Below are 21,935 nucleotides of genomic sequence, written 5' to 3'. Positions count from 1 at the left end.
TTGAATTAAGAAAATCAAGTATTTTGATATAAAATTTCGTATAAAAACAGGAATAAAATTGGAGCATATAAAGAAATGTATTAGTTGCAAAGAAACTTTCATTAAACTGCATAATTAAGACAGAAAAGCGCGTTTATTGGAGGTTTATAATTAACTATTAAATGGTTATACTGAAGGTGCAGATTAAACACCATCAAAAGGCAGAGATAAAAGGCTTGCGAGATTCCAAGCAACACGAGCTTTGCACGTTTCTATTTTACATCCTAAAGCCATTTGAAGTCTTAACCTTATCGCTGATAATTTTAGCTGATAGAAGGATATGCAGACATTAAAGTATTTAAGGTAAACGCTGAGAAAAAAAAATAGAAATAACACGTTTTCACAACCAAACTTTAAACGATGTAAAAGTCTGTTATTCTAAAAATACATTTACATACAGACATGGTGTTCTGCAGTAAAATTAATATGTTATCTAATTTTTAATTTAAAAAAAAAAAAAACAATAGCAAAGGTGGGCGGACACAGAAGAACTATGCCAACAATAATATAATTTTGGTGCAATTGGTGCAAGCCACAATCCGTTGTGCGTACACGTGGGTGTTGTATTGCGATTAAGGTTTTCTGGGATTTCTCTCAAGATCATTGGAGTAGTCTGGATAAACCCACGAAGTCATTAGCGGGACAAGTGGTGAAGTTGTCACGTGTTCGTTCCCTTGCGTAAACGGTGTAAGATTGAATGCAATCCGCGCCATGTAAGATGCTACTCTATTATCAGACAGATGTCCATATTCGGCAATGGCCTCCCAGGTAAACGACAACCCAGACACATAACATTGAGGAAACAGCGCAGTGGAGATACAAATACTGAGAAGAGGTAGAAACACACACAAGAGACAGTAGCAAATGACACATTGGTAATGAAACTAATTACTGTCGGTAATTATTTAAATGTCATACTTCTTCCGGTGGAGAAAATAAAACCAGCAATTATGAAAAAAGATCGATATCTTATAAAAGCGGATGAAGTTTTATTTTGGTCCTCCAGATGGGAAAAAGCTCACAGTAGTACACAGTTTTGTTTATTAAAACTGTTAATGATATGCTGTCAACAAATAACACAGTGCCTGTGGTTCATAATAATCATGGGGCAGTGTAAATTAACATTATTTATGTATTTGTTTGTTGATGGTACTAGACATGTGAAGCAAAAGGGGAATGCATAGAAGTCATTTTCAATTGCATTTTCAGAAAAACTTAATATTTGAAGTAATCAAACGTTAAACGTTTATAAAGATTGTGATAGGCCTGTTCATTTTCGCACTGCTCCGCGGATTGTTTTTGGCTACTTTGCCGGCCAAATGTTGCGATTTCAAGACTCATAGTAGCCTATTCTGGCTGATGATCGCATTTATCAGCATATTGTTCCATTGTCTCAACTTCCAATAACATTAGCCTCCCAACCCATGCACATACAAATAACTTAATGTTTTCATCCTCATACCATTTTTGATAAGTTTAAGGAAACCTTTCCGCCTTTGCCACATTCATTCAGTCTTCCTGTGAAACGAAAACAGCGCAATCATTGCTTCTCCGCACTGCATGGATTTAATAACCCAGTGGTTGCTGTTTGGATTGAAAAAAATACCTGCTGCACAGATGTGAATCTGTGGAGGTTAGTCTCTACTGCGGCACTCATTTACAAAACCTTGAAATATTTGCAGCCTAAACTGGGCCAAGTATTTAATTAAAAGGACTGGCTGCATTCAGCTAAAACAGACTTTGAAATGGTTACAGGTCTGCGCTGCAGAAAGTGTCAGTGCTGCTGGGTTAGGCTGAGTGAGGGTTGGGTTTGGTGGGGAATGATGGAGGAGCAAGGGAAAGGGTAGACTTTTGACCCCATTAAATTATTTATATATCCCCATATGCTCCACACATTATTCTCCGGGCACATGAAGGACGGCCCCTGTGTTGGAGGCACAATCCTGGCACTAATTGAGAGAATGTTCATTGACAGGCAGGGAGAATGAGCACAAGTGACCAGCAGGGATTAGCCAATCAGAGCCTCAGAAGAGTGGCCAGCTGTTCCGTCTGGCGGTAGCAGAAAGATCCCTGGAGCAGGTGGTTCACTCGGGTGCCAATGGAGAAACTGAAAAAAAGAAGAGAAAAAAAAGATAGCCTGACCTCGCCAGAAGTGCCTCTCTCTATGTGTTCCTGAGACATCTTTTTTTCTCTCTAAAAGTAAAGGTGGACTTTCAGATTTGTGCTGATTGTTCAAGTGAGGGACTTGTTCTATAGCATGGGGGGAGGTGTGCACTTCTTATAATGAGGGCAATCTCTTTTTAGGCCCAAATACATATGCCAGTAAATAGAACAAATTATATACCTTGATTATTTTCTTAATTGTCTTGAAATGCTTATGTATAAATGAATGAGACATTTCCCCCAGTTTTCAACAGCAGCGAGGATCAGAAGGATTTTATTAAGTAAATTAGCATGAAACCTCCCCCACAAGGACATGTCAGCAGCCTTTACTTTCACATAAAAAAATTTAAAAAAAAACATAAGATGCGCAGAATAATCACTCCTTATTAAATAAATATTCACTTTTTATGTTTTGCGGTATGCCCATTTGAAGGGATAATATCCAGGCCCAAATTAGTTAGAACTTGCCTGTTTTATATAAAGGTTTTAATTAGACTGCAGTCCTCTCTTTGAAGATGGCATTTTTGGCTCACCACTAATAATTGCAATCAGCTGCTGATACTGTCTTGGCCAGGCTGGTTTAAACAATATTTTCACAAACTCTGCAGCCTTACTGAAGACTTGTGGCTTAAACAAAGATAAAGCTAATAGGTCTACTAACTACTACAGGTCTACTACATACATTGTACTTTTATAACTTTATTTGATTGTAGGCTATTGCTATTATCAGGGATTATGGACTGGGAAATATATGCTACAGAGATGAGATGACAAACAGCAACGAGTCAGTCGCCGAATGCCACCACCCCCATAATCAGCTGCCGAATCGGAGGCTTGCTTGACCTTCTGCATATGAATGCGGCAGGTGCGCGGCGGGACTACAGGCCACCAGCGGAACGACACAAAGACAACAATACTGTGTAAAATCTACGCGGGTTAGAGGTAGTGTGGGAAGGGTCTGCTAAGCTTTTTCTTCACCCTGATGCTTTTATTCATTTAAATTTGATCCAGTACCGTTGCACGCGGTTGACAAATAGCCTATTACATGATTCGAGTGTTTATCCTTTAACTGTTTGCTCGACAAAATGACAGACCACACTAGACTTAAAAGCGATATAGTTGAAAAACTTCTGGGTTACTTTTAATGGTTTTGTTCAAAATGCAAGAAAACCAGAAACTCTGAACCCCAAATAAAACAATTAGGCTATCATAGCTCCACTGTCCAACAGTGAGGAAAAAACGTAACCAGGCTACATCCAACATACGCCATATCTGGTGCATAGTGGTACAGTAAGGTGATACAATTTATATTATGTAAATTTAAATATTACAAAACCGCCTCGTATTAACAAATTAGGGTATTTATTTGCCGATACCGAGCCGCCCCCTCTTCCCCGCTGGTAAGGAAAACGGGACAGCACACTAGCTGCATGAGTAGGATGTCGTCATCACGTACGAAGTCTTGTCCACCTCGCGACAGTGACGACACAGCTCCCGGAAGAGGTGAGTTCTTGAATTGTTGACCATGTGAGAAAGTCGATGGTGGTCTTATCAGAATGGGAAGGATGGATAGAATTTGCGATATTTATTCTGGTGTTTTATTTTTCAGTATTACATTTAGACAGGAGGAAGTATAACATACTTAAATTAGTAGTTTTTAAAGCGTGCGCGATGTGCACATGGTGGATTGACTTGGTAGCTGGCTAGCTAGTTTAGCTAACCGTTAACAAGCTTGTTACTTCTGGACGCGAAATCGACTAATTAATCACCTGTTAGCTGACTATCAACCGAAAAAAAAATAGAATAGAAAACTATTCGCGGATTGTGTGGAGGACACGTTCGTTTATTTAGCCAATAATTATACGCCAGTAATCGCAGAGCTGTCCGATATATTGTCCGATACAGTAGCTAACGGGACAATTCAGTATGATTCGTATATTGGCAAGTAGCCTGGAATTCTGTCCACAATGTCACCCAAAGCAAACAAAGGGGAAATGCACATTGCATGGTGTGTTGGCCTAATGAACCAGTGCTTCAGTTCGTGGCATGCTAATATTCGCCATTTATTACTACAACTTTATGAATGCAGTTGCTATTTTGTTCAGGGCTTTCCAACCGGCGGTACCAAGGCAGGTAGCGTCCCGTAGGTTTTCAGTCCAGCCCTAAGGCACGTGTGATTCGAAATCAAGAGATCTCCTCGAGTTGCTAATTAGAATGAGGTGTGCCAAGATTATTTAAAAGAATATTGGTGCAGCAGACAACACCAAGAAGCTTGCAGTTAGGCAGTCCCTTGATTTGTACTTGACCAAAACTAAAGCCTTTCAGGATTGCTATTTAACAGGGTAGATGGCTATTTATTCATGTGCTTGTTTGTTTATTTGTTTGCTTGCTTCTGTTGTTGCTAAGCATCTTCCTTTAGTTTCTTAGACTGCCCTACTTGTAAAAATCTTCAAAGATGACAAATTCCCAAAACTATGACTTTTGAGTAGAGATGGTGTCTAGAGTTGCCATAGCGGACTCTTCTGAACATTGCTCTGCACAGACCTGTCATCACTGAACTCCATTCAAGAGGCCGCTTGTAATAGTTTGCTGTATACCAGTGCTATTAAATGCCACATCAGGGCAGACTTTTGTTAGAGAGAGCATGCATTTTCTGCATCTGCTGACTGAAAGGAAGTGTGGAATTCACATATGACTCATATTTTTCAGAAAGTAATTTTCAAGCAGTCGTACGTTTAAAAACATGAAGCTGTTAACTTAGCCAGTACAAATGGATAACTCTCAAACAGCCTCCACTCTTTCAGTTTGTAATAGTTTTCAGATATGGTTCAGTGCAGTTACATTTAAAAATGCCTCTGGTCAGAGCAATTCTGGAAATGATACATTACTCTCTGGCCAAACGATGACTGTATCGCTTTCAAAGAATAAGGGTTCATTCATTTTCTTCTTTGGATTAAAGCAGTTGTAACAAACCCTGTTCCTGGAGATCTACCATCCTGTAGGTTTTCATTCCAGCCCTAACAGCACACCTTATTCAACAGCTACAGATCTTGTTGAGCTTCTGACTAATAGAATCCGGTGTACCAAATTAGGGTTAAAATGAAAAGCTACAGGATGTAAGATTTCCAGGAACAGGGTTGGTTACCACTGGATTAACGGATATCTTTTAAGTCAAATAAATATTAGCCGCAAATTGGGGTCATGGAATGAAATGTCCCTACTAAATTTTCCTTATAACTTACTCTGCCTCTAGGCCAAAGGGTTGATTACAGTTCTTGCTCATCGGAAAACAATCTACTGTACATAGCCTTTTACCTTCCTTGCAATTTTTAAAGTTTTATTTAGGTGTGGGGAAGGGGGTGGAGTAAATGGTGTTTAAAAATGACTCCGGATAGGGATGTGCTAAATTTCATTTGCCAGTCATGCACTATGTGAGTGGTTCTAACAAAGTTGAGTCACACAAGGACATTCTCGGGCTGTATTGCCTGACATTTAGCACTTGCTGCTTTGAGCAGAACATTGTATGAGTGCTGATCCTAAACACCATAACAGGGCCTCAATTAGGCCTTATATCCAGGTGCCAGAATCACAGACACGCATCTAAAATTAATTTTGGATTAAAATATAGCTTTGTGTACATGAAGCATAGTGTTACCAAATGCTGTGATTCAATATTTGATTTAGTATGCAACAATAAGTGTGACTATGGTCAGATTTAGAGATCTATATTTAGAGATTGGAGAGTTTTGCTTTCTGTCTGGAGAGATTTGGTAATGGTACTGTATTCAGCCAGGTAACTCTGCGGTCATGGATTTATATTAGCCATAAAACGAGGGGCAGCAGGTTGGGGAACAAGACATGTAACCTAGAGGTTGCATTTTCAGGTAAGAAGCTGTTGTTGTCCCCTTAGATACCTAACCTGTGTTACTTCAGTAAATATCCAGGTCTATAAACGGATCATATGAGAATATATAAGCTGTGTGAATTGCTTTGGCTAAGGGTGTTTGCTAAAATGCAACATTATGTTACATTACATTACAGGCATTATGTCACAATGGAGCTGTTTTGATCACTGGAGTGGGGGTGAATTAAAAGTACACTTCCAAAAGCAATGAGTTATTTATTTTTTTCTAATCGACAAGACAATGCCCTCACTTGTGTAGCAGTGGGTAATTTATACTTGAATAAAATAGCTTTAAACTCCATTATAACACTCGATGAGTTTCTAATTTAATGCAAAAAAAAAAAAAAAAAAACCATAGTACCACGATCAGAAAACTGGTAGGCTTGTGCGATTTTTCATTAATACGAGTAATGTGGACATTTACTGTGCTCCAATCCCTAAACTAGAGAGATTACCACACACTTTTGGATACGAATAATTAGTTGTATTTCTTTCAGAGGGAACTTCTGAAATGATTAGCCTTAATACAAAGCCAATACTTTGTGATGAACGAGGACACTTGACTCGCTCAATTAAAAAAAGTCAGTTCTCAGTCACTGCTGCTTTGAAACGGTAATCTGGAAATTTCGGTTTCCTCCCCTTTTGAACGGGAGATCAAAGACCTCGCGGAAAGTATTATTCTACCACAGCCCTTTTAATGTAAAACCGCTGAAAGTGGCATTGTTGAACCGTTAGCGCTTTCATACAAAAAGACGGTTTTGAGCTTTTATTACCCACTTATTCACGGGCAGAATATTATGTGCATACTAATTTGCATGTCATTTCAGGTGGTAAGAACTGTGTTGAAGCGGAGGAATGTCTTTTGTAATCCGCCTGCTAAGACGTTTATAAAATCGGTAACTGCCGTGTTTTCTGCGCCATTTATTTGTATATGTAGTGCATGGCATTATGCCATTAATAGGATGTAAATGTATGTGCGGTTCCACCCCACCAGTGTACTGTTATGCTACTCTAAGCATCTTCTTTGAAATTGTTTTCTCTCTCGCTTTCTGGATATTTTAATTCTACAACTGTACCATCAAATCAGTTTGAAGTTATTCCTCTATTTACGTTTGCTTTTTTTGTTTTGGAGACAGAAAGTATAACCCATGTTTATTTGAATGCATGAAGGAGGCACTGTCTGAGTCCAGTGGAACATTCCAGACTGATTAAGATACGCATGGATGTGGACATCCAGCACCTTTCCACTGAGTTTTAGTTGCTCATAGAACTTAATTCCATTTGGAATCATAACCTGTATCTGGAAGATTTTACATATATTGCCAAAAAAAAAAAAAGAAAAAAAAATTAAACGTTACAGAAATGAATTCTGCTGTCTTAATTCATACCAAACTCTCAGTGACACTAGAAATGAATGGTGAGAGGTTTGTGGGAGACTGGCAAGTTTAAAACCTGGAAACCAGAAGAAAAATAAATGTTTGTTGATTGAAAATGAGCTCTGCCTTTCCTTTAATGACTCCCCACTCCTGTTTACCTTACTGGCATCTTCAAGCCTCCATTTGGGCATCGGTCTTTCAAGTTCATTAAAAATTGGCTTGGATAACAGGAAATTTATGGGACCGCTGGCATTTGAGGTTTGATTCCACATCATTCTCCACTGAAATGCACGCTCATTTGTCATTCCCCTGTGTAAGGAGTGTAGAGCGAGAGAGGGATTCTTAGGAACGGTTGTAACCTGGAGGTTGCAGGTTTGATTTCCTAATACAGAACTGTTGTCGCACCCTTGAGCATGGCACTTAAATTGTAATGTAAATTTAAGCTAGATATGAGTATGGGCCATTTAACATAGCTCGTCTCACTGTAAATTTCCCCATTGCGTCCTGTGTAATGTGAGACATGTCTTTACAGGAAACGCACAGGATCCATATTCCTGTGGTGCTCTGTAATCCCCTTTTGTGCATGTAACTATAGATGCATGTATCAGCACCCACACATTTAAGAAAATATCAGAATATCATATGTAATATTGGTATGCGGTATTGGCAACCTAATTTCAGCAGGTAACATCGAGTGTGTTTCTTGTCTTGAAATTTCCATTCAAAAAACGTATAAACTTGTAAAATTGGTAAAATATGTACAATCATGGTCGGTGTGTTTTCTACCTAGACTGTAGGTAAGCCCCTTCATTCACTGGGTGAATCTGTTCGCAGTGTTTTTGATAAATGTTTGCCATCAAGGTCTGATACATATTTTTTGCTTCTGCTTTTAGAACGCTTAACAGCCCAAAGATTCTTCACATAATTTCTGAAATGTTTTTCATTGCCAGCCTTTGTTTTCAGCAGTTTCATAGCACAGCTGTAGATTAAATAAACAAATAAATAAATAAAACTTTTATATAACAAATTAAACTGCTTGTGTGGCAGAACATACAGCCATCTTAATGGCTGTTGCAATTCAAGAGATCCAATCACATTTGGCAGGCTTCCTAGCACTTTGGTATACATGAAACACTGATTTAAAAGTAGTCAAACACTTCTCAAATGCAGATTCCATTACCGAAAAAAAAGAAAAAAAGTTGATGTCGGGTCTGACTGATTGAATAATCAATTGAAACAGATATGAATTGCCTTGGTCTCCCCATCAGAGGAACAGAACCTGGCCTTAACTGAATACAAAAAAGGATGAGGCTTAAGTACAGGGTGGGACAGGGCACCCGGAGGGTCAAAATCCAGCAGGTTTTCAAGTTCTCCTTAAAATGCTAACACATCCAGAAGTGGGGAGCGGGGTTGAATGGGTTTCGTGAAGACAGTGATTACTTGAATGAGGCGGTTGAAGTGGATGGCTTGAGTGCAAGCCCGCGGATGCTGCATCCTCCAGCTTCAGCAGTAAGGGTATATAACAGTATAAGGATCGGACATGATATAGGAAATGATTGCACCGCCTTTCTAATTACTTAGGAGACGCCCTCTTCCAGGGGAGTTGCCCACGGCAGCGCATAATTGAGATGTCATGTTTGCGCTGCTGGGTATTCACTGATGTAATTCAAGTTAAGTACCTTGTTCATTGTAATTAAGGTCAAGTACCTTGCTCAGAGGTACAGCAGCTGCCCTCTGCTAAGGATCCGATTGGCTTTATGTAGCAGTGCGTTGAATCTGTTCCAGCTACTGAAAGGCTTTGCCCTTGAACTGAGTGCTCAGGTAGGAGGTGAACATTTCCATTAGTCTGACATAGATTTGTGTTGCGTGGTATTAATATGCTAGGAGTGGGTCTTTCCCTGTTGCAGACCCGCTGTAATTCAGACACTGTACAGCACTTGTAAATTGCTCCAGTTATAAATTCAGTGGTCCTCTTGGCTTGGCAATCTGTAACAGCATTTGGAAGGTTTTTGTTCTTGCGAGATACACCTATGATGCAAAATTCAAGAGAAATATTATTCAAGGCAATATAACTCAATGTACAGTTTATTTTTAATTGTATGCAGAATTTAATCCAAGGAAAATATAGTTCTATCAGCCAAAAATCATACATTGTAAGTTCAGTCTTACATTTTCGGGCACATTTTTTTTTCTCAAAATATCTTCACAGACGCTCTGTAGACCACACATGGATTAATGTGAAATATGAAAATTGTGCAAATGACACAATCACATATTTTGTAGTTGCTGAAGACACTTAAGATGTTAATGAGGCTACACTCGGTTCCATTTGAGTATAATTTGAGAATGGAGTCATCATTTCTGTTTAAACCATTCGCTGTGGTCTGAAATTCTGTGAAATAAAAAGGGAGCCTGACATCACGGTTTTGCAATGATTGATCTCTCAAAGGGGTTCACTGGTCACTACCAGAGTCCAGTAACTTAAGTTGGTTTAGCTGTGACAGCATTTAGGTTCTGTAACGCCGAACTCAGCACAAGTTGTTTATTTTGCATTATTGGAACAGTCGGAGAAAACCTTGGAAAAATGGGCCTGTGCCCCTTTCCGTTTAATGGACCGACTCAAGACGAGAGGCGATGAATAGGAGTGTCATACTCGGGCTAGAATGGAATGATGAGCGGGGCTGGGACGAGGGGCTGATTAGGACCACGCCGAGGTCGCTTCGCTAGCCTCTCCTCCGACCTGATTAGCGATGACACCGGAGAAGTAGGTCCCAGCTAAGTGGCTAGATGTGACTTCCAGGTCAGCGCTAGCCAGGACATTACCGTCATGGCAACCCTCGAACAATCGCGCCCCTGAGGACCTAGAAACTAAAGGTGCTTAGCGCGATATGTTTGTCCGTTCTGATGAGAACTGAACTCCTACTCGCTAGTCATTGCAGAATGCAGGTACAAAGTTTCTACATCTGAAACCCATGGCAGCTTTATGGAATGAGCGTGTTTATAGTTCTGTGGCGTGAACCAAAGGAGTTCCTAGTGATAGTTTCATTAGTCAAGAATGAAATGTCAATGACTAAAACTTCCTCAGTGTCTATTTGCACAGTTGACCATTTGGTGAATCAATGCAGGAGAGCACATGATTGTCGGGCTCAAGCCCAACAGCACTTCTCCCTCTCATTTAACCTTACATTTTTGGTTACAAGCCCAGTTCTCCAATAACCTTGCGTCTGCTGTGAGTAAGTAAACTTCAAAACTGAAAGTACCAATGGAGGTATATGAAACAGCTTAGCATTTCAGTCCCAGGTTTTTGGCTCCCAGTTGCTATTCATATAGTGAACCATGACATGTAGTTTAACTCGGGGCCTGACATGTACGAAGTGTAAGGATCAGTTAGCTGATGTGCTGCCTTCCGAAAAGCAAAAATACTCCTGACATATAATCACACACAAACTTGCTAATGAAGGAAGAGGCTTGCCGTTAGGTTTCAGTGTCTGTCAGTTCAGTAGTAGCTGTAATTTCACACCCACGTTGAGCTGATGTGTCTGGGCCCACAGTTTCCCCCAGTGGAGATCAGAGAACGGAATGCAAGGTGGCGGGCTGCCGACCCGGTCTCCGTTTCACCTCCATCTCGGTTCCACGTCAGGAGTGGAATATTCTTCATCCTCGTTTCCAGTCTCTTCACTGTGCACTTGCTCCTTTGGTTCAGGATGCCAGAAATGTCTGGAAATGCCATTCGCAGGTCCAAGTTGAAGCGTCCCATTAGTTATGTTAAGAGGTGGAATGTTCTGTTGGGTGACCGCATGCCTGTGTAAGTTCATACTTCAGAACTGTGTAAGTGTGAGATGTGACATTGAAATGCAGTACCAATTTCATTCAGTTGCAAGGATACCTCAGATCTGGCCTGTAGCAAGCAAGTCAGTGTCTGTTTGCATAGATCTGTGGAAGCAAAATGTCATTTATCCCCTCAGCCGGGCTTTAGGTTCCCGAAAGGCTTGTTTCACATTACTGAATCACAGACAGAACCATTCAGCACAGGTTGACTAAAAGGTAGTGCCTATATTAAGTCTGCACGTCTCTCCATTTACTGAGGCAATTCAGTTATCATAAACCACCCATTGAGTGAACAGAGGTAGCCTTGAGTCCATATGGAAGTTGAGCGGGGAGCTTGAATCGCACTGAGAATAGCAAAAAAATAAAATAAAATAATTTGCAACCGTGGGGGTATAAAGCCTCAGATTCCACACCCAAAAGAGTTTTGAACTGCAGTCAGAGGTAGGCACTGATTAAATTTCACTGCTGAAGATTCCTAATTCACATTGCTCATTCCTTTAATATGCAGATCTTAGGTATGCAAAGTGCTGCTGCTTTTATTTAAGAAATACATCCTCGGGTGATAGCGGGATGCTTCTTGGGAGAATTCTGTTTTTAGAATAAAATAAATAGTTGTAAAAAGCATCAGATGAGTTTGTATCTTAGAAGATGAAAAGCTAAGGGGCATGAATAATTTATCATGATGCGATATTTTATAGAAATCAAACATGGAAGTAATAAAATAATAAGTTTGAACGCATCATCTGAAAGATGCATCCATTATGATGACCTCAATTCATATTCATTAGAAATAATTTAATCTGGATTATTAATGCACTTGACACTGATTACAAGAACCATCATGAGGTGAGCGAGCAGTACTTACCAGATCAGCGTGTGGAAAATATTCAAATGCATAAAGATATTTTCCCCTTTTCTTTAAAGGAAGCTGAACTTTATGCACTGCAGCTGTTGGCCGTTTTTAGAGAAATGCACCATCTAATATGAAGACTCAAAATGAAGCAGAACTTAATTTCAAATCCATTTTTCTGCCCATTATGAGCTGCTGAGTCTCCAGTGTGGGTTTGTAGAAAGGTTTCAGGCACCATTTCTGAGTGGGTGTTTGTGAACAGAGAGAAGTGAGTGAGTTTGAATGTTAAATAAAGGCTATCGTGTGAATGCACTGTCAGTACTGTACCTACTACCTCATATTAATCAGCTAAAGTCGGAATATCCATCTATGCTTGTTGCAGACAATGAAATGCCCCTCCTAGGCTTTCTTATGTTATTTATTGCTATAGCAAGTGTCTCAATCAGGTCAAAAATGCAGTAATAATGAACTGCAAAGTGTAAAGCTTATCATTACTTTTAATCAATCAAACATAACTTTATTTAAAAAAAATAAACAAAAAAACTTTTTGCTAAAGAAATCTGCAGAACAATATGCTTGGTAAGGAAATTACTAAACAAATTAAATGAGCGCATGTTTAATTGATAGAGTAATGATATTCATGTACTGTATTTGTTGGGCATGGATTGTTTCACAGTGCAGTCAAAAGTCTTGGATATACATATTGTAAGGCCATGAAGACAGCTGTAGTGGAAGGCCGGTATTTTCCATTCTGGTGGCTCCACCCCCTTCCAATTGCCAGCTCCGCCCCCTTGTTAAAGTAGGACTCAACAGCCCTGATGACTTAGTGATTTAAAACAGTTTGAGAAAAACTCTGAAATTCCTGGAGATGCATATCTTTGGGATCTACTATAAGGGGTTATACGGTTTTGCGTCAGAGGCCTGGTGCATGATGGGGGATTCCCAGCCGCGTCCGCACGTGTAACAGCACTGCGCCCTGGGAATCCCTAGCCTCCACGCCTCGTTTTTCGGGCTAGCGCTGTACACACTGAAGAACTCGCCCACGGACCAGAAGCAGAACATGGCGAGCAGTTACACCACATTTACGGAAACCCTGTCCATTTAATAATGAAGTGGGCTGCTGGGAATCCCCCTTATTGCCTTTTCTTGTTTCGAAATGTGAAGTTGAAACTTATTTTTATCAATACTTTTTATCAAAGTTCTAATTTTAAAACGTCTGTGCTTTTGTAGTCCTAACCCCTTAGTTTTATTTAATTTTTGTTTTACAGTTACACAAAGTTAGCTGGTAGCATTTAAAAAAAAAAAATTAGGCTGCTTCTGTTTATGAATAGGCATTCTCCCTCATGACATCAAAAAACCCCAAACCAAAAACTTGAAACTTCTTAATGCGTATTGTCATTTGCTTCAAACTGATATTTCGTTCTATGGATTTCATGGGTACGTTCGGTGTCTGTCTGCGCCACCCCCTCCCAGCCTCCCCTCTCCCGCAGGGTTTCGGGCATGAGTGTGTTGCTGGTTGAGGCCTTCTACGGAGGCTCTCACAAACAGCTGATTGACCTTCTCCAGGAGGACCTGGAGGACTGCGTCACCTACACACTGCCAGCCAAGAAATGGCACTGGAGAGCCAGAACGGCGGCCATATATTTCATGCAGACCATTCCAGCCAGTTCCTCCTACAGGTGAGAGCATTCATCAGTTAAACACCCTTTATCACCTTATTCATTTCAGTTGTGGATGCCCATAACCATGGTGAGGATTTGGAACTGTAAGACTTCGGATGCGCTCACTTTTCCCTGTCGCACATATTTTTTACTTCTTTGTCTCAGTAAGACCTGCATTTTAAAATATATGCATTTATGTTTTGATCAGGATGGAAACAGAGCTACATATTGGGATGCTGTTTTTCCCTCCTTGGTATAGGTTTGGTTTTTGCGGGGGACAAGGGGGTTTGCACTTCATGTCAGTGATGGGGTGTGGCCACTACTGCTGGAAAACTCTGATCCATATTTTCCTGTGCATCAGAACTACTTGTGATGCTTACAAATTAAATGATAAATGTTTATTATTATTGTTGTTGTTATTATTATTATTATTATTATTATTTTTATTTTTGTTTGGTTCTTTTATAATAAAATGCAGTGGAAAATGCTGAAAGTTTGTTTCTTTGTGTGGTGTACATATGGTCAGTTCAAATGGGTGCCTAGTATTTTCCACACGTCTTTTCGTGTCTGTTGACCCATTGCCCTTTAGTGCATCGTAAATATGATCAGGCGCCTTAATATCTGCGTATGACATTACACTGAACGCGTTTGGCATGGGATTAGCAGTAGCCCATCAAAGTTTATCGGTTGAAATGGTTTTCCCATCAACTCAAAATCATAACCCAGTTGAGGCTGTGGAAATCACTCAGTCACCTTGAGGTTAAAGCTAGGCTCTCTACACACCAAATGCCTGAACAACTTTTAGTTTTTTATCGTGTTCATTTTGTGGGTAACATAACTATTTTGATGTAAATGTTGTTATGTATTTTATAACAAATTGGAGGGACAAATGAGTAGGCTTATCCCGCTCTTGGCCTGTTAGAATCTGTCATTCCCCCCTCATTTGGACAACGTCTGTGATCTAACCGGAATTATTCGCCTATCTCTGTGTCCGTAAGTGATATTATTCTAGCCCAGGTGTAGCTCTGAGATCCTTCTCAACGATAATTAAGATGATCTTTCTTTCTCTCTGGGCCCTCCTTACACACAAAGCCACTCTGTGCGGCGGTGTAGGCCATGTCGATACCACGCAGGGCGGCTGCCCTGTCCCTCGTCATTGTCTAATTCTTTTCAGTGTCGGGGGAAGAAAAAAAACACACTAACAAACTGAGGGACAAATAATGCTTTCCCAGTCTCCTCAGTATTCTTAGGAACACGAGCCAAGTGGAATTAAAGTAAAATGTTGGCGACTGATAAACTCTGTTCGAAACGTTCCTTCGGGACGTTATTATGGCGAGATTAAGTTCTTTAATTCCATAAAATGGATATGAATTTGTCGGGTCAGCCTGCTGGGAGCGTTTCTTTAACGGGAAGAAAATATTAATAATATTTTAGATGTTGTAGGGTATGGATTGGGCCATTTTTCACCATCTCACAAACAAACTGCAGAAATTTCGACACATGTCTTTTTTTCTTTTTTTTTGTAAAGCAGCATGAACATTTAAATGTGAAACTATTGTGATTCTGATTCTTACTGTAGCGTCATGAAGCATTTCCAGTGTGAATGATTGGCTGACTCATGAACTTTTGATGGATTATATTGTTGGTGGCAGCAGTGATTTAGATTTCTGTGTGTGTGTGTTTGTTTATGTGTGCGTGGGTAACTGAATCTCACCTGCGTATTAAAAATAATTAAACTTTCCCTGCTTCAGTAATGGGTTTTCCCAGCAGTTGAAGTTAACACAACATGGCCGCCACCACAGATGTTTACCGCTCAGTGGCAGAGCGATTGCACGCTGCTGTCCGTAATTGCTTCTACATGATCAAAGCGCAATCATCGGCCCTCTTCCTAAATGCCGTGGGAGTTGTTTACTCATCAAAACGCTCCTCTTTGCCTCGGGCCTTGAAGTTCAGCCATCGGTTTGCATTTTATCTGCCACCCCCACCCCACCCTCCACAGGCGTATGGTAACATACAATACAGACTTTATTTTTAAAGCATACTTCCAGGGACTTTTCACCGTCATCATTTTTGTACTAGTACAGTAGGAGGGGAAAACACCTGTGTGCAGAGCTATTCTTTATTGCATAATGTAAAGCTGAGAGGTGCACGATCGAAGGGGTCGAGTCATTATCACAAACTGGGCATTCTGTTGGGTGTGTCAGTTTGTGAAGAAGACATTCTGGTAAATGCCCTAAGCAGAAGAGCAACTGTCATTGGCTGTAAAAGGGATTTCCTCTAATTATAATGCAAGACCACAACGTTTGAGTGGAGAAACTCACTGGAGGTTTTTGGTGGGCTCAGCCATGGAACTTTGATGCTGGGTAACTGCAAGTATCGTCTGTGTTTTGTAACTTGGGCTGTACTTCTTTTCTTGGTGTTGTTTTTAGATGCAAGGGGAAATATGTTGATGTCTGTTGTGATATATGAAAGTAAAGTGGGAAAAAAGTGAATGAATAAAAATAGCGTAGGCACTGGAACTGAAGCAAGTGCTTGTTTGTGCCGACTCATTGTCCCAAGACTGGGTCCTGTACATGAATTAGCTAAATGTTTCAATTATCTTAATGATTTGAGAGAAGTGTCAATTTTCCATTGCGAGGAACCTGCGAACAGTCAGGAAGTATGTGACTTTTTGCCCAGCGAACACCTGCTACCTCAGCTCGATTTACTTAAGGTCGACAAGAAGTGAGCCATGACCTAAAAAACAGTCACCTACATGAACAGTGGCTTCAAAGGTAGCGTGAAGCTGTCCAAAAAAAAAAAAGAACAAACAGTTCTGCATTGGCTGCTCACACGAAAACCTGAAAGAGCCAATCCTCCCACTTGTTTTAGAAGTTTTGCGCACTGCATTCTCACCACTGTGTCTAATTCTTGTCCATGACTCTGATACCAGGGCCTGCAGGGATGGCTGAGTGCACTAATCTCTTTTGTCAAGTGCTCACTGATTGAAAACGTCCAGTTTTGCCACATTGGCACAAGGCCTTGTTTACAGAGACCAGGCTGTGTCTGTCTCTCTCTTGCAGCCATCAGATGCTGCCTTTGCCCAATTTGCTTTAATGTGCAAGTGTTCTTGATACCAAGTTAACAAACTAACTGCCCGTCATCTCCATGAGTGTGCAAGTATGTGCGTCAAGCGTAAGACATAATTTGTCTTTGCAGACATTTTTTATTTTTTTTGTCATTTACTAAGGTACAACGACTGAGTAACTGAGTTTAAGAGTATATTGTAATGTATGTGAGTGGATCCTTTCAGGAGAGAGAACCACCCTGTTAATCATTCATTTTATTAAAATGGTGCTTATCCCTTTAGAAATCACTTTAGACCACAGAAGTGTAGGTGTTATTTGCAATATTTGCATTTTATGATTCACTTAAATGGCATGTAAATGTAATGTGGGGAGGTCCCACTGTCAAAACAGCTGTTCTGTGCAGGGCTATGAAAAGGAGGATCTTTCCTGGCAGCACAGTGTCAACCCCTATTGACACAGAAGCATTGATAAATACTTTTTAAACACCCCCCTGTATTTGGTGAAGACTGCAAGTCTTATGAGTCCTAAAACATATTTTAGATTCTAGCTACTGTTTATCTGTTTCAGGATTCCTGTTGACAGGCCACTGGACAATCACTATAGATCTTGCTGTCTGTCTCAGTGAAATACACTATATGACCAAAAGTATCTGGACACCTTTTGGCATGGGGCTGTTTTTCATGGTTTTGGCTAGGCCCCTCAGTTCCAGTGAAAGCAAACCTAAATACGACAGCATATAATCATATTCTAGATGATTCTGTGCTTCCCCAACAGTTTGGACCAGGCCCTTAACTGTTTCAGCATGACAATATTCCTGGGCTGGCAGGAAGTTCCATATAGAAATGTTTTTTTTATTTTTTTTTAATTTTTTTTTTTGGTGTGGAAGAACTTGACTGGCTTGCACAAAGCCCTCAACCACATCCAACACTTTTGGGATCAGTTGGAAAGCCAACTGCGAGCCAGGCCTAATCGCCAAATCAGTGCCCGACCTCACGCATGCTCTTCTGGCTGAATGGAAGCAAATCTCTGCAGCAATGCGCAGTATAAAGTCTTCCCAGAAGAATGACAGATGTTATAGCAGCAAAGAGTGGACCAACATCATATTAATGCCCATCATTTTAGATGAGATGTTGGATGTTGGTGTCCACATACTTTTGGCCATGTACTGTATGCATCTGAAGAAAAACATATTTTCAACATACAGAAATGCCAAGTTACTCTCACTTACAAAGCACTGTCTATAAGTAATTAATTCAAACTCGCAAAATCTAGGCCTGTCATTAAAAGTATTGATGTCAAAATTAGGCAGAGTTACATGAAACACCATTGGCTATCTTGGCTCACTGAAATTAAACTAGCTGTATTCCGAAGCAGTGCTACCCAATGTTTCCTAGTAATTTGTATGACAAATAAATGAAAGTGTCTTGGTTTGTATGCTGTGTAAAGAGTATCTATAGGGCTAGCTAACATTTAGAAATGTGCTGTTGCAGGGTAACTACAGTAACCTAGTTAAAAAGTAGGCAACATGTAGAAATCTCTCAGCGGAGAACTCACTTGATGAAAATCGATATACCTACCGTGAAGAAACCATTATCTTTTCCCAGTTGCCATGCTACCGGTAACATTACCTACTGGACCAAATCGCAACGCAGATTTCAGAGCCATCTATACAAATGTTTATACCCTCGGTCTGCAGCAAGGTAGCTAACATTAAACTCAGTCAAAATGGCGAATGCAAAACTGTCTAAAGTGTGGGTGTATTTTATTTGGATTTCAGAAATATAAATTTCCCCCAAAGATTATACAGTTGCAAAAGCAATAGTTTAAAATCATCAGGCAATTTTTCGCTAGCAAGCAAGCCAGTTTAACGTGTTAAAACTTGTCTGCAGCTAACGAAGGATTTGAACCCGTGCCTGTCCAAAGGTTTCATGGGCAAACAAGTTACTCTGTAAGCTTCTAGTGAAGTAGCAGCATTTGTGATAAATATAATCAGCAGGAAAAAGAAGGAAAGAAGGCAAAATCCCCAAAGTTTGGGGCTTTATTGTGTGGAAGTTGTTTGTGGAATTCTGTCTCTTGACATGAGGTCAGAAGGTACAGAAATGAATGTTTCTAAGGGCTGAGAGTCTGTTGTCATTGTGGTTATTTCTGTGGGAAATCCTGAAAAGTGGCAATTTATAATTTAATATAGTTATCTTGTTGGAATTCCCTTGATTAATTAGTCTCAGTATTTCTGTTCTTAAGTATCCCCTGGAACATGGTGTAGTTCTAAATATCACTCACTTGACTGGCATGAAAGCATTGACTGGCCAACCCAACTTTCTCTGGGTCTGATACTGCCTTTTAACTTTTAAACAGCTTTTTCACTTACCTGGAACATATGTATAAAACATATTTAAGTTTTGTCCTTCTGTCCTTATGAGAAGAACAACTGCTGTTATGTTTTCCGTCCGCAGTGGCAAATCAAACAGCTGAAAAGTGCAACCTCAACCTGACTTTGAAGTTCTACCAAATCTTAACAGAGACTCCTGGGATTGAATGCAGAAGATTAACCTCAATCTTCATGAAAAGTTAAATAAAATTATTAAAATGTGAAATGATGAATAAAACTGCCTCAAATGCAACAAAGAAACTACCAGGTTCAGTCTCTGTTTCTCTTGGCTTTATGTGGCAGTCCTTTGATCAAGTTTTTTTTTTCTTTTTTCCACTGAGAGCCACATTTTAATCAGATTAAAAGCTGAGTGGTATCCTCCTGGCTCACACTCAATCTGTTTCTTATTACATGACACTGTAATTGTTTCTGGTTTACAGACATTTAAGAAGTCTCTCTCATGAATGATCACAGGTGTGTATTTTCAAGGGAGGCAATAAATAATAAGCTGGTACAGAGGTTTTGGTATATACCCTCGAGGAGAATCCATTACATTACTCTGAAATTGGTCAGTATTGTACTTGTTAAGTACTATATTTTTTGGCAGCTAGTACAGCAATAAAATTGTGCCTTTTTTCCCTGTGCATGGTAAACTGCAGAGTTACTGACTGCTACGATTTTGCTGGTCTGAAGCTTGCCTACCCAGGATGTGTGAGGGTAGGCTTGGCAGAGAAAGGTAAAAATAGAGATTTTTCATCTGGTTTGAGTCAGGTCTCTTTATTACTTAGGGGTGCTTTTTTTAGTTTTTTTTTTTTTTGATCGAAGCTCAAGACCGGGCCAGGAAATGCGCAGAATGGCTGCTCCGAAGATGTGCGGGTGACGTGATAGCGCTGCGGCGCGAATGGCTTGTGGCGTTTCCACATGAAAGGCGCACGAGCGAATGGGGCAGATGACTGGGGACTGGGTTAACTTAGCAAGGCCATGAGCTTCAAAGCCCTCTCGGGTTCAACTTGCACTCCGCCCAGCTTAAGAACGTGCCTTTTATTAATGGAGTCCGTCATCTCGTGGTTTTGAACTCACTGTAGTGACTGAGTAGGGGGGGAGGAGGCCTGGGGGGGGGGGGGGGTGGTGTAAGTGTGAAACCATCTTAAATGTAAAGCACCATAAGCGATCCTTTCATACCTGGGAAATGCAGTTTCATGGCTCTGCAGTGCTGAGATGTGACCGGAACGGTGCACGTTTTGGGATTAGAAGATGCCTGGAGGCTGTGCATTTAGAAGCACTCAGATCAAAGTACTCAATAAAGGTGTTTTTTTTTGTGCATGGGAAGTAGCTGGGAATTAATTTATCCTGCGAATAACCATCTCCATGCTCCCATTGACCTCTTAACAACCCAGAGTTTTCTTTGTTCCTGTCACATCACTGATGGCCCGGGTGGGGTTTGGACCGAGTAGCTGCCCTTGTTCCAGTTACATCATTGGGTGGGGATTTGACTCTGGGCTGAATGTTCCTAAGGAGCATTTCTTTCAGTCGTTTAGGTAATGTTTCACTCAACATACAAAACTATGACAGCCATTTCCTGATTGATTGGATTTGTCTGTCGCAGTACTGAGAATCTTCACCAAAGGCCTACAAAAGATTTGTAAGATTATTGACTGTAAACTATAAACATTGAGAACATGTATTTCTTTCAGTTTGTGAAGTGGCATTGACAGTTATTTTAAGAACATGAAAACACTCAATTAGCATAGCATTATTACAGCTTTCAATTCCTCATTTTCATCCACTGTGGCGCACAACTTTATCAGAATTTTAGATCCTAATTTGCATATTATTATGATGTAAGCACTTCCCAACATTCTGCTCCAGATTTAGTATACCCTCTCTCTCTCTCTCACTCTATCTCTCATTCAGTCACTCATAATTTTACTGTGAATCTGTCTTCAAAACTGTATTTCAGTTGCCAGTTGCAAGTCCATGTTAGCTTAAAGTCAGTACTCTGTCTATGTCAAGCTAACAAACAACCAATATAGACTTTATCATTAGTTATAAATGCATTTCTTTGACATAATCTGCTTTAATCAGTGCCAGGTTTATGAATGTTAATAAACGTTCAGCCTCACAAGGCGGGCTCATCATGTGTATGCTTGTAATAATAATGTCTGAAAGGGCTCATCATGTGTATGCTTGTAATAATAATGTCTGAAAGCAGAAGCTTTTATCATTGTGTTGCACAGGAGTTGGTGGATATTAAACCTTTCTGAAGGAATAATTAGGATCAACGGCATTTAAAATGCAGAATGCTGACCATGGTATTAAGTCTGTGCTAAGCCTGTTAACCAACGAATTAGCAATTAAAGGATTGAGTCCCCCCATAGAGTTAACTAAGGAGTTGCTACCTGAAAATTGATTATGCCATTCAGGGATTGCATTGTTTGCTTGGAAGGCTGTAAACTTGCTGCATCTTCATTTGAAGAAAAATGTTTCGGGCTCATCATTTTTAAGGAATGTTGTTGTTTAATCCTGGGACACCTAATGGTTTTAATCCCCCCTTTTCCTCTCTAATGAAGATTGCCTTCGATTTTGACGACATGAAAAATACAATTAATGCAGTCTTTAATTCCTCTACGTAGCTTATTTTAAGCTGGGTCAACTGCAAAGATTTATTTTTATTCAGG

The 21,935-nt window shown here is 40.1% G+C and overlaps 1 protein-coding gene across 1 annotated transcript in view; it reads left to right on the top strand.

The window, feature by feature from the left end:
* Positions 1 to 3,100: 3,100 nt before the first annotated feature.
* The window catches only part of gtdc1 (glycosyltransferase-like domain containing 1), a 60,816-nt gene continuing 41,981 nt past the window's right edge, over positions 3,101 to 21,935 (top strand). The window contains exons 1-2 of the mRNA XM_064326663.1: positions 3,101 to 3,705; positions 13,651 to 13,839. Coding sequence (XP_064182733.1) covers positions 13,661 to 13,839 — 179 coding nt within the window. The 5' untranslated portion in view covers positions 3,101 to 3,705; positions 13,651 to 13,660. The remainder of the gene's footprint in view (positions 3,706 to 13,650; positions 13,840 to 21,935) is intronic.

This window comes from Anguilla rostrata, chromosome 3, assembly GCF_018555375.3.
Source record: "Anguilla rostrata isolate EN2019 chromosome 3, ASM1855537v3, whole genome shotgun sequence".
Taxonomy (NCBI): domain Eukaryota; kingdom Metazoa; phylum Chordata; class Actinopteri; order Anguilliformes; family Anguillidae; genus Anguilla; species Anguilla rostrata.
The sequence above is the reverse complement of the archived record's forward strand: the minus strand, read 5'-3'. Positions and strand labels throughout refer to the sequence as shown.